This window comes from Gorilla gorilla, chromosome 21 (genome assembly GCF_029281585.2).
Source record: "Gorilla gorilla gorilla isolate KB3781 chromosome 21, NHGRI_mGorGor1-v2.1_pri, whole genome shotgun sequence".
In the NCBI taxonomy this organism is placed as follows: domain Eukaryota; kingdom Metazoa; phylum Chordata; class Mammalia; order Primates; family Hominidae; genus Gorilla; species Gorilla gorilla.
In genome coordinates, this window is record NC_073245.2 from 44,590,400 (window position 1) to 44,602,769 (window position 12,370).

At 45.7% G+C, this 12,370-nt stretch overlaps 1 protein-coding gene and 1 long non-coding RNA gene across 12 annotated transcripts in view; one reads left to right on the forward strand and one right to left on the reverse strand.

Moving 5' to 3' along the window:
- Positions 1-700: 700 nt before the first annotated feature.
- ASXL1 (ASXL transcriptional regulator 1) overlaps positions 701-12,370 on the forward strand; it is an 80,897-nt gene continuing 69,227 nt past the window's right edge. For 2 of the 11 annotated variants that reach the window (XM_063702095.1, XM_063702098.1), the window contains exons 1-3: positions 720-1,357; positions 8,971-9,053; positions 11,604-11,712. In XM_063702095.1, the coding sequence (XP_063558165.1) occupies positions 1,301-1,357; positions 8,971-9,053; positions 11,604-11,712 (249 nt within the window). In that variant the 5' untranslated portion in view covers positions 720-1,300. Of the gene's footprint in view, positions 1,358-1,483; positions 3,340-8,970; positions 9,054-11,603; positions 11,713-12,370 lie in introns of those variants that run through there. The other 9 variants (XM_031004722.3, XM_055373299.2, XM_063702100.1 and 6 more) reach the window with 8 other exon arrangements.
- The window catches only part of LOC109024366 (uncharacterized), a 29,590-nt gene continuing 23,141 nt past the window's right edge, over positions 5,922-12,370 (reverse strand). The window contains exons 2-3 of the long non-coding RNA XR_002003870.2: positions 7,897-8,118; positions 5,922-6,141 (exon numbers count right to left, since the gene is read on the reverse strand). This is a non-coding gene — a long non-coding RNA (uncharacterized lncRNA). The remainder of the gene's footprint in view (positions 6,142-7,896; positions 8,119-12,370) is intronic.

Consider the following 12,370-nt stretch of genomic DNA (forward strand, 5'->3'; position numbering starts at 1 on the left):
GAGTGGACAGCCAGGGAGTGACTCAGCCAAGATTCCAGTCTAGGTCCGCTGGACTCCAGGGCCTGAATTCTCTCCAGGGTACTGCCTCTAAAAACGCCCTCAGGTGCATTCTGGTCAGTATGGCCCCAGAGTCCAAGTTCTTTACACGACCCGTCAACATATCACCAAGTTCCTAAGAACGCTCTAGGCTGCTGGTGCAGGCTCTGCAAATACACAGCGGCCTGAAAGCACAGGAAGAAATGAGGAACCGTCTAAGTCCATCAGCCGTGGAATAACCGTTTTACTGGTATGAGGGTCTTTTTGTCTCATTATTATGTGGCAGTGAGTCATTTAGAGGTGACCAAAAGGGAAAGTCCTGCCTCTCGTCCCCTACGAGAAGTGTAGGTGAGAACCGTTTAGGCGAGGAGAAGCACGAAGTGGTAACTGCGAGTCGAGCTCCCCATCCTCACTCCCCACCCGCACCCGCCCGGAGGTCCTGAAGCAAAAAGCACCGAAGGGGTTAAGGGTGGCCGGGCGAGCCCAGCCACCGCCCCTTCCCAGCATCGCCTCCCAGAATCCCGCAGGCCCCCAGCCAGTTCTCGCACCTCGCGAGACTCCACGCAGCCCCTTCCCCGAACAGCGACCCGTCCCCGTTCCTAGCTGAGGTCGGTGCTAGGCGGAGGACGCGAGAGGGAGAGCGGAAGGGGGCCGCCGGGCACGCCGGGAAGTGTGGTCCACGCGCTTGACGCGGCCATATTCTTCCGGAGCGGGGGAGGCCAGAGAGGCCGTTGGGACTACGACTCCCAGGCGCCCTTTCGGTTTGTTTTTGTTCAAAAAAAAAAAACCCCACACTCCCCCTCCTCACTCTTCACACACACTCACACACACCCACGGCAGACACGCACGCACCCGGGCGCCGAAGGGAAAGCCGCGTCTCGCCCTCCCGCCCCGCCGTCGGTCCTGTCTCAGTCCCTCAGCAGAGCGGGAAAGCGGAGGCCGGAGCCGTGACCTCTGACCCCGTGGTTATGCGGAGCCGCCGCATTCCTTAGCGATCGCGGGGCAGCCGCCGCTGCCGCCGTGGGCGACTGACGCAGCGCGGGCGCGTGGAGCCGCCGCCGCCCCTCCCCCACCGCCGCTCTCGCGCCAGCCGGTCCCCGCGTGCCCGCCCCTTCTCCCCGGCCGCACCCGAGACCTCGCGCGCCGCCGCTGCCACGCGCCCCCCCCACCGCCGCCGCCGCCCCAGCCCCGCGCCACCGCCCCAGCCCGCCCAGCCCGGAGGTCCCGCGTGGAGCTGCCGCCGCCGCCGCCGCCGGGGAGAAGGATGAAGGACAAACAGAAGAAGAAGAAGGAGCGCACGTGGGCCGAGGCCGCGCGCCTGGTGAGGCGGGCAGCCGAGGGGGGGCTCCGTGGGGCCCGGGGTGGGGGGGGCTCGCCGCGCACCCCCCCACTGGGAGGAGGGGCGAGGCCCTGCCCACCGCGGGAGGGGGCGGGGCCATCTTCCTTTAAGAACGGGACAGCCCCGCAAGGCGAGGGGTGGGGAGCGCTCCGCCGGGATGGGATGTGGCGCCTTTTTCCGCTCGCCCTCGCGCCCCCCTCCCCGCCCCCCCGCCCCGCGCAGCTAAATTCCTGCGGAGGGGCGAGCTGGCAGGCCGGCTCCTCCCACTCTGGGCAGCGGGGTCCCGTCTCCCCTCCCCCACTATTTGGCAGCGTCTGGGGGTCTGGGGCAGCTTCGTTCATTCACCAGGGGGAGTTGGGTTTCCGGGAAGGGTCGGAAGCTCCTCCCTCGCTTCCTGGTGGGTAATGGGGTGGTGCCTTTGACTCCGGGGGTGGAAAAGCGACCCCACATTCAAGGACGCCAATGGCATGTTGAGCTTTCCCAATCTAAACCAGGTGCGTGGAGGGAAGCAAGTGCTTACTCCCAGCTTGAACCCTGAGCAGCGGTTCTCTAACTTTAGTGTCCTGTGGGCGACACCTGGGAGGCGGTTAGGAACGCTCCTCCTAGGGCCCTTCGTAAGACCTGCTGAGCCTCAGGGTCTGGGATAGAGCCTGGGAATCTGCGCTTTCAGCAGCTTCCCAGGTGATTCAAACACAGTGGCTCACGGACCCCACTTTGAGAAAGGCTGACTGGGGTGCTTGCCTTCAGAAGCTGGACTGGAAATTGGTATTTTGAGGAGAACTGAATCCACTTTGCAAAGAATGTATATTGGACAAAGACAAAGTGTCTCTGTTGGGAGACGTTGTTCACTGAGGATTTAGCAAGGGAGAGCGTAATTTGAGTGTTTGAAGCCGTCTCGTTCAACTGATGGGGGTTGTGAATTTTGTGTTCAGAGCGTCAGAGGACTTGCAGGTGAAATAGCTTCCTTTTGGATTACTCCCACAAAGCTCAGACACTTTGAGACATATTCGGGTAATTATCTGCTGATACCAGTAGTAACAGGTTATACTAAGATGTCAGTTCCTAAGATCTGTCACACAGCGAGGTTGTGGTGCGGATAGCATAAGTGTCTCTTGACACTGTAGTTTATATGTAATGGTTGTAATTCAGTTTTAATGATGAGTGAAGCTCAGACTTAATTTTCTCTCTTATTTTGAAATGAGTTTTCTGCTTCAAAGGTGTTGTGCAAAAAAAAAAAAAAAGATTGTATGGGGGGGTTGACACAAACCTGAAGTACACCTTTTTCTTTCTCGAAGTCTGTAAAAGTTACGGATTTATAAAAACTGAAGGAATTTGGCCTACAGAATTTTCATTGGTGCTTGCTATCCTCTTCCCTAGTCATTTGTTGCCCAGGGAACAAAAATAGCAATTGTTTGTATGCCGAAGTTTTGTGCTTCAGTTTATTTTGGCCTGACATGTGAAGTTTGAAGATTTTGAGGTTCCGAAATATTTTTTTTCTGATTCAGTCAAAATTGGAAGCTTGGGCTAGTTTTCAGGATCTTGTAGAAATTTCAAGATTTCTCTAACGGTTCTTCACCTGGAAACAAATATAGGCCTGATGGGGAGTGGGAGAGAGCTCTCGTTCTCCTCCTCGACGATGAGTTTTGTGTGTTCATTGACATTCTCCTTGGCGTTCCTGTTATGCGGGTGTTTATGACCCTGGGCACCCAAGGAAATTTGCTTGCCAGAGTTTTACTTGTTAGAGGTAGGTGAAAGTACCTTTAAGTCTTGTGTTATTTATGTCTTGACAGAATTATGAAATCTGTTTGTCTCAAAGTTCTGTTGGCTCTTACTAGTTGACTTTAGGAATTTGGGGTCCACTGTTAAGTCTCTTTAGATTCTCGAATTTACTGTGGTCTGAACTTCAACATCGAGGTTGCTATTTCTGTTTTATCATTGACTCAACTTCAAGCCAGGTTATCAGGGTAAGTTATTCCTCTTTTTCTTCTAAGGCTCTTCATTAAAAATAGTAATATGAATAGGAATTACTTTGTTTGTTTTTCGTTTGTTTGCCACCACACCCGGCTAATTTTTTATTTTTAGTAAAGATGGGGTTTTTCCATGTTGGTCAGGCTGGTCTCGAACTCGTGACCTTAGGTTATCCACGCACCTTGGCCTCCCAAAGTGCTGGGATTACAGGCGTGAGCCACCGCGCCCAGCCTATGAGTAGGAATTACTTTGTGGTGCTGTTATACATGTGAAAAAGGATTTGCGAGACTTTGGGAGGCTGAGGTGGAATAATCACTTGAGGCTAGGAATTCGAGATGAGCCTGGGCAACATAGACCCGGTCTCTACAACAACAGCAACAAAATGAGCTGGGCATGGTGGTACACACCTGTGGTCCTAGCTACTCAGGAGGCTGAGGATAGCTTAGGCTGAGGAGTTGGAGGCTGCAGTGCCCAATGATTGATTGTACTCCAGCCTGGGTGATAGAGGGAGACCCTGACTCTAAAAAAATAATGAGGCTGGGGGCTGTGGCTCACACCTGTAATCCCAGCACTTTGGGACGCCGAGGTGGGTGGATCACAGGGTCAGGAGTTCTAGACCAGCTTGGCCAACATGGTAAAACCCAGTCTCTACTAAAAATACAAAAATTAGCCGGGTGTGGTGGTGCACGCCTGTAATCCCAGCTACTGAGGGGGCTGAGACAGGAGAATCACTTGAACTCGGGAGGTGGAGGTTGCAGAGAGCCAAGGCCATGCCACTGCACTCCAGCCTGGGTGACAGAGCAAGACTCGTCTCAAAAAAAAAAAAAAAAAAGAAAAAAAGAAAAAAGGACTTGTTGAGAATGTGATAGGCAATTTGAGTATCTTGTGTGTGTTTTTTGTTTTAGAATTTTCCATTTCTTTGAATGGGACTGGATGGTAGGTGAAGGGGAACTTTTTAAGAGTCCTAGGCCAGGCGCGGTGGCTCATGCCTGTAATCCCAGCTCTTTGGGAGGCCGAGGCAGACGGATCACCTGAGGTCAGAAGTTCGAGACCAGCCTGGCCAACATGGTGAAACTCCGTCTCTACTAAAAATACAAAAATTAGCCAGGCATGGTGATGGTGCATGCCTGTAACCTCAGCTACTCGGGAGGCTGAGGCAGGAGAATCACTTGAACTCGGGAGGTGGAGGTTGCAGTGAACCCAGATCGCGCCACTGCACTCCAGCGGCGACAGTGAGACTCCGTCTCAAAAACAAAACAAAAGAAAAAACCAGTCCTCTTAATGTTTAAAAAAAGTTGCTGTAACACTGTGCTGGAGAATTTGTGAGAGCGTACACTGGACTGAGAGAAACTTGACTAGGAGGGAACGTAGGACAGTTGATTAGAACACCTGAACACTTCTCTTTGGGCAGGTGAATTTGGAGTGCTTGCAATGGCAATTGTATGCACTTCCATGGGAAGTGCTTTCAGATTGCTCCTCACCCCACTCAGATTGGTGACTAGAGTGTTACTGGGAATCCTTTTAAAAATTGTTTTTGTAGGCTGGGCGCGGTGGCTCACGCCTGTAATCCCAGCACTTTGGGAGGCCGAGGCGGGCGGATCACGAGGTCAGGAGATCGAGACCATCCTGGCTAACACGGTGAAACCCCATCTCTACTAAAAATACAAAAAATTAGCCAGGCGTGGTGGCGAGTGCCTGTAGTCCCAGCTACTCGGGAGGCTGAGGCAGGAGAATGGTGTGAACGCGGGAGGCGGAGCTTGCAGTGAGCCGAGATCGAGCTACTGCACTCCATCCAGCCTGGGCGACAGAGCAAGACTCCGTCTCAAAAACAAACAAACAAAACAACAACAACAACAACAAAACCTTTCGTAGAGGAAAGAAGATTCTTCTTAAGAATTTCAGTATAGTGTACCCCAGGAGATTGATTTTTGCAGATGTTAATTATGCTTTTGAAAAATAGTCTTTCTTTCACACATTTTGTAGTATTGTCTTTTCTAGATGTAGGAAGTAGACCTTATGTGGCTGAGTGGATATAAATCCTCCAACTTGTTATGAACAGTTTGTTTGGGAGAAATAGCCAAGGGGATTTCCCTTTAAATCGAAGACGCTAAATGGATTCTCCCTGGCTTCGAGAAACTCTTTGTTGTGTGCTTTATCTTTTACTTTGATTCATGACTGACCAGTTCTTACATCAAACATTTTTTTCCCCTTTGAAGTAAGAGAAGAGATACTTAAAAAAAAAAATGTAGTCTAGAAAGAGACTAGGAATAGAACACTGCTGACTTGTTCTTATACCAAGAGCTGGAGGCATAAACAGTTTTAATAAAAGTGAATACTTTGTATCTTTTGATGTAACTTCCCTTTAGAGATTCTGTTTCCCCTGTCTTAAATTCTCAGGCTATTTCTGATTGCTGTTTAAATAATTGGTAGTTACTGTTTGAGTCATGCTTCTTAAAAAAAAAAGATATAAAAATTGGCCAGCTCAGCTTTCATTTAATTAGTATCAAAGAAATGATATCTGTGGCAGTGAACATTAGTAGCTTGTTCCAGGGTTTATTGTAGGTTTGTTCAAGTCAGTACTGCCCATCCTGGCACTTAGGTTCTTGGAATACAGAGGTGGATAAGGTTTGCCCCTCAGGGCTTACGGTCTTCTGGGGATGAAGAAGGTCCAGATGCAGGAACAGAATTTTACTACAGTCATGATACGTGTTATCATAGTTGTATAAATCATAAACAGATATCCCAGTTGCTGCCTCTTGTCCAGTCATAAATAGTTTCTCCTTTCACTCTCAACTGTCCTGGTTTGGAAGATAATTGTATGTGTTATGAAACAATGGGAACATTGAAAAGAGACATTTACCTCTGCCTGGCAGAGATCAGGGAAGGCTTCCTGGAGGAAGGTGCTTTCTGAGCTGAATCTTGAAGGGTAACTAGGAGTTAGGCCAATCACAGAGGGCATAAGCAGGAGCTGGTGACAACACATAGCAGGAGAGAAAGAGTCAGAGTGGGAGAGAGAGAGAAAGGGTGAGAGGGAGTGTGTGTATTTGCAAAGTGTGGGAATTAGGTATATCTACAAATTATTGGAACATAAAGTTTGTAGAGTGTCACTGTGGATGGGTAGAGAGGCAGAGACCAGATTGTGAGGGTTCCATATGCCAGGCCAGTGAGCACCTACTCTGTGCCAGACATTGTAGGCATTACTTACATTGTCTCTAATCTGTCCAACAACTCTGAGAGGAAGACATCAGTATCCTTCAAAAGAGAACCTAGGTTCAGGTTGGGTTGTAATTGCCCCAGTTTAGAATGTAAAAATTTGAATCTAACTCTAGATCCTGTTCTTTACCGGTGGGCCAGTGGACTTTGAAAGCTTCAGCTTTTGCAGTATGTGATTAAGGAGCTGTTGAAGGATTTTATTTGCTTTCTATTATTATTATTACTATTTTTTGAGACAGGGTCTCACTCTGTCACCCTGGCTGAAGTGCAGTGGTGCCATCACAGCTCACTGCAACTTCCACTTCCTGGGCTCAGATGATTCTCCCACCTCAGCCTCCTGTGTAGCTGGGATTACAGGCATGCACCACCATGCCCAGCTAGTTTTTTGTATTTTTTTTTTTTGTAGAGACAGGGTTTCACCATGTTGCCCAGGCTGGTTTTGAACTCCTAGGCTCAAGCAATCTGCCCACCTTGGTCTCCCAAAGTGCTGGGATTACAGATGTGACCCACTTTACCCAGCCATATATGTTTTTTAAATTCTTTAAAGAGATGAGGTTTCACTGTGTTGCCCAGGCTGGAGTGCAGTGGCTATGCACAGGCACGATCATGGTGCACTACAGCCTGGAGCTCCTGAGCGCAAGTGACCCTCCTGCCTCAGTCTCAGCTGAGACTATAGGTGTGCACCACCGTGCCTGGCCTGTTGAAGGATTTTAGAGCTGAAGGTGATGAGGGCAGGTTTGCTTTGCTGGGTTGACCTCAGGCTATAACATGTAAGTTCTACCAGAGCAGGGATTTGGTCTTGTTTACTGTGAATCCCTAGAATTGTGTCTGGCACAAGGTACGTGTTCCATGTGTTTGTTGAATGAAGGATGACAACAGAGTCAATGGATTTGAGGAAAGCAGGACTGGATAGAGGGATAAATATTAAGAGGCTGTTGCGTTGGGTCAGGTAAGAGACTGGTTTTGGGACTTGGCGGACAGATGAGTGAGAAAGATGACACCTGCGTTTCTGAATTAGGTGATTATACAGGCTGTCAATCAAGGTAGGGAATACAGGAAGAAGAGTGGGTCTGGAGAAGAGGTGAATTAGAGTTGCCAATTAGATGAATTAAGAGTAGAGCTGAATTAGAGTAGATAATGAAGGGGTATAGTCAGTACACAACTGAATATTTGAATCTGAAATTTGGGGGAGAGGTCAGAGCTAGAGGTAGAGATTAGGTAGTTATCAGAATTTAGGTAGTAGCTGAAACTGAGATGATAATGTTACCCACGGAGAATGGAAAATCTGAAAAGAGAAGCAAAGAATAGGACCATGGGAAATAGGGGTTTTATTTTAGTACCTTCTCCAAACCTTGACTTTGGTGCTGAGGTCTTATGTTCTTCCATAGAGAGTACCTTCCGCAGCAGACCTATCAGACGAGATCGGGCACATTCAGGGTGGTGTGGCTGTAGACAGCAGCATCCTATCAGACTTCTTTATGTTTTGCTTGTGACAGCAGTACTTGGTTATGGTAGTTAAATGGACTGTAAGATGTTAGCTTGATTTGGAGTACCCTGAGTAGCTGCACAGGTAGACAAAGTACAAAGATATTGACAGCTTTTTTCTTCCTTTAGAAGAATAACATATCTAAAACAACTCTTAAAGCAAGAGAGCTGCAGTTGCACACTAAGAAAATACTGCGATACTGCCATGACTTGGTTATAGGTGATGCTAACATAAATGGGATATTCTGTTTCTCATTGCACCAGTCATGCAGAATCATAGCATCATGTGCCAAATGGCAGAATGTACTGTGGCAGTTAACACCACAAATTAACAACACAGTGGCAAAAAGCACCGTTTAAAAATATGAGTACTTTGCCGGGTGTGGTGGCTCACTTCTATAATCCCAGCACTTTAGGAGGCTGAGGCGGGCAGATCACCTGAGGTCAGGAGTTCGAGACTAGCTCTAGTCTCTACTAAAATACAAAAATTAGTGTGTGTGTGTGTATATATATATATATATATATATATATACATATACATATGTACTAATCAAACTTCCTTGGGAAAGAAAATGTGAATACATTTCTGTCTCATACATTTCTTGTGCAGCGCTATATATTCTGTGGTTTAGCAGTATTAACAGCATCAAGCTAAACAGTAACCAGTGTTGCTAAGGTCTCGCATACTATACCATGTATGCTGAGAAGATATGCCTCCTTAGAATTGAGAATTAGAACATTTCAGTTAATTGCAGTAACTTTTCAGTAACTAGATATGTGTGTAATTTGATTTCTGAAATAATTTTAACTGTGGAAAAACTAAGTTGTCACCAGCGGTACCTCATAGCATAACTTTAGCCCATGATATATGGACGGATGGATATAAATGGAAATTGCACACTGAAATTAGGACGTTTATATTTCTTCAGGTATTAGAAAACTACTCGGATGCTCCGATGACACCAAAACAGATTCTGCAGGTCATAGAGGCAGAAGGACTAAAGGAAATGAGGTTTGTATTGTTCTTGTTGCTTAACATGAAGGTTTCATAGGATATGTGTCTTTCTGTAGTTGTGTAGTGATACGAGTAAGTACACCTGTGTATGTATTCGTGCTTCTGTGTCTGGTAGTGAGATGGAACTATCCATTTCCCAAATTGTGTGTTGTCTGAGTGGAGGGTGGCAGTGGGTGAACATCCATTTGTTTTCATTTAGAGGTGCAGTGGCTTTCCCCATCTCCTTGTTCTTCCTTAAATCTTGGCATAGAGCTTGTTTTTTGTGTAAGGAGTCAGGGCACATTTTGTCTTGTGCTGTTTCGGAAGTTTCAGACCTGATAGCCTCTATTGTGCCTAACGCTACCCTTTTCTCTATGCCGTATCACTGAAGTTCTTTCTTTTAGAATAAAAGAACAGTGGTCTCATCAACATAAAAAACCACTGACTTTTTTCCCCCTACTAATTGCAGTCATATATGATATGAATTTACTAAATTTTGAGGTGACCTTTATTTTCCAAATTTATGGTGTAGTTTTCCTGGAGAAGTAACAAGTTAGAAACATAGAATTGCTGGCTTGAAAGCCAGGACTATCTTTAATCTTTCTTTTTCCTCATCCTAACTTCAAACTTTAAAAAAAAAAAAAAAAAAAAAAGCTGGCTGTAGTGGCCCACGCCTGTAATCCCAGCACTTTGGGAGGCCAAGGCAGGCAGATCACTTAGGTCAGGAGTTCGAGACCAGCCTGGCCAACATGGCAAAACCCCGTCTCTACTAACAATACAAAGATTAGCCGGCATGGTGACGCGTGCCTGTAGCCTGCAGTTCCAGCTTGGGAGGCGGAGGCTGGAGAATCGCTTGAACTCAGGAGACGGAGGTTGCAGTGAGCCGAGATTGCACCACTGCACTTCAGCCTGGACAACAGAATAAGACTGCATCTCAAAAAACAAAACAAAACAAAAAACAAAAAAAAGTACTTAAATGAGGAAAGAGGAGAGCACTACACAGTCCTTGCCTGGGACTCAGAGCAAACTTCATGTTTTTGCTAGTCAAACTTAGCTGCTTTAATTGACCTTTTAGGGTCAAAAGGCCTTCACTTTCCAGTTGTCAGTTCAAACATTCTCAAGTTGATGTTTTGTGGGGAGGGAAGATAAGATTGTCTACATCACATTTATTTGACTTGTACTTATCCACTGTGTAGTGTTATAATTGTGCTTTATTTTTGTTTTTATGGGCTATTTCCCATCATGCTGCTGTCTGCACTGCTGTTGGACCACTTTGCCTATAGAAGGTAAATGAGTCCCTTTGGGACATATGGAATTGAGAACCTTAACTTGTTTCTGCTTCTTGTTCTTAGAGGAATTATGAAGCAGTCATGATGGCTCATGATGAGTGAGCAGCTCTGTAATTTGTAGACAGAGGTATAATATGTAGGAGTCACTGAAGAGCTGTGCCAGCATGCTGTTCCCCTTGTAGCAGAGATGCTAGCACACCCACTTGATACTCCAGATTTTGCATAGGGTTTCTTTTAGAGATTGGTTCTTGGTGAAAAATTTTTTAGCATCCAGTGTGTTCCAAGGCAAAATAAGTAATAGTTTTTTAATGGTTTTTTTAGACTCAGAATTTATTTTTAACACTGCATAAATTAGGGCTTCTAGTGCTGAAAAATGCGAAGAGGCTTACTTAAGCTATTTATGTATTTTTTAACATGCTGGGGAGAGGGAAGAGAGGGTGCACAGGTGACTCCTAGCACTGATATGCTAGTGCCAAACTCAGTTAATATTAATAATGGTCATTTGTTGATATTTTTGGTAGCTTTTCTATTTAAAGATTCAGTAAGTAGCATCCTTCGCACTGAATTGTCACGTTTTGTAACCTGCTGTTGTGGCAGGGACCATGGAACAACTTAGTATGCCATTGTTTCAGTTTAATGTTTAAGCATTACTGAGAACTAAATCCACTTGACTTACTTTTTGCATTTAGGTTTAAATAATTGTTCCTGGGTAGATACAGAATAAAACTAAATCTCCCCACTTCCAGCAGAGAAAAAAACAAATGAAATACTGTTCTTTTTGTGTACTTACTAGAAACTGGAAAAAAAGTTCTGCTTGTTTTATTGGCACAGCACCATTGATTCTGTGATTCTTTGTCATAATATTCTATGGCAGTTTTTGAGTATGGTATGTAGATTGAAATATAGAGGCTAGGAAACTTTTAATAGTAAAATTTTACTAAAATTTAATTTATTAACTTATTAAAATATAACTTGAAAAAATTGTGAGGTTTTTCTAAATTTCTTGGAAATTTGATTTATATTGTCAAAAAGCACTGAAGAAGTGTTAGTTATGGATTTCGGGTATCACATAATGTTTATTCCAGAGTTCTCTGAGTGTGATTTATGTGAATTTCATTTGGTTATTCTTTTACTATTTTCACAGTGAAATTGTCATGAGATTTTTTCTTCTGTATTTCTTGCTTAGCTTCTTCTCATTTAAGAATGAGTTGGAGGGATTAGGTCTTTAAGTAGGCAGATGGATTGTATAACCCTCATCCATTCTTTTGTGGTTTTACAGTGGGACTTCCCCTCTCGCATGCCTCAATGCTATGCTACATTCCAATTCAAGAGGAGGAGAGGGGTTGTTTTATAAACTGCCTGGCCGAATCAGCCTTTTCACACTCAAGGTAAGTGATATGAACTCTCTTTTGGCGCAGTGATTCTTGGACTTTTAATGTGCATAAAAATCACCTGGTAGGTCTGGAATAGGGGCCATGAATTTGCATTTCTCATATGCAGTCAGGTGACACTGATGTTGTTCTTTTTTTTAGACATAGTCTTGCTGTGTCACCCAGGCTGGAGTGCAATGGGGCGAGATCTCGGCCCACTGCAACCTCTGCCTCCCATGTTCAAGTAATTCTCCCACCTCAACCTCCCAAGTAGCTGGGACTACAGGCACATGCCACCACGCCCGGCTAATTTTTTTATTTTTTTTAATAGAGACGGGGTTTCACCATGTTGGCCAGGCTGGTTTCGAAATCCTGACCTCAGGTGATCCACCTGCCTCGGCCTCCCAAAGTGCTGGGATTACAGGCATGAGCCACCGCACCTGGCCAGATGCTGTTGGTTCTAAATGGCACTTTGAGGTGTTCTAATATGAATCAGATATTAGAAATTATTTAGTCATAGCAGCTCTTGTCTGTGTGTTCATCTTTTCTTGTCTATATCTTTGTAGATTGTACAAAACTGAAGCATAACTATGGGGATAATTGCAGATGTGCCTTTTTTTTTTTTTTTTTTTTTTTTATTCTGAGATGGAGTCTCACTCTGTTGCCCAGGCTGGAG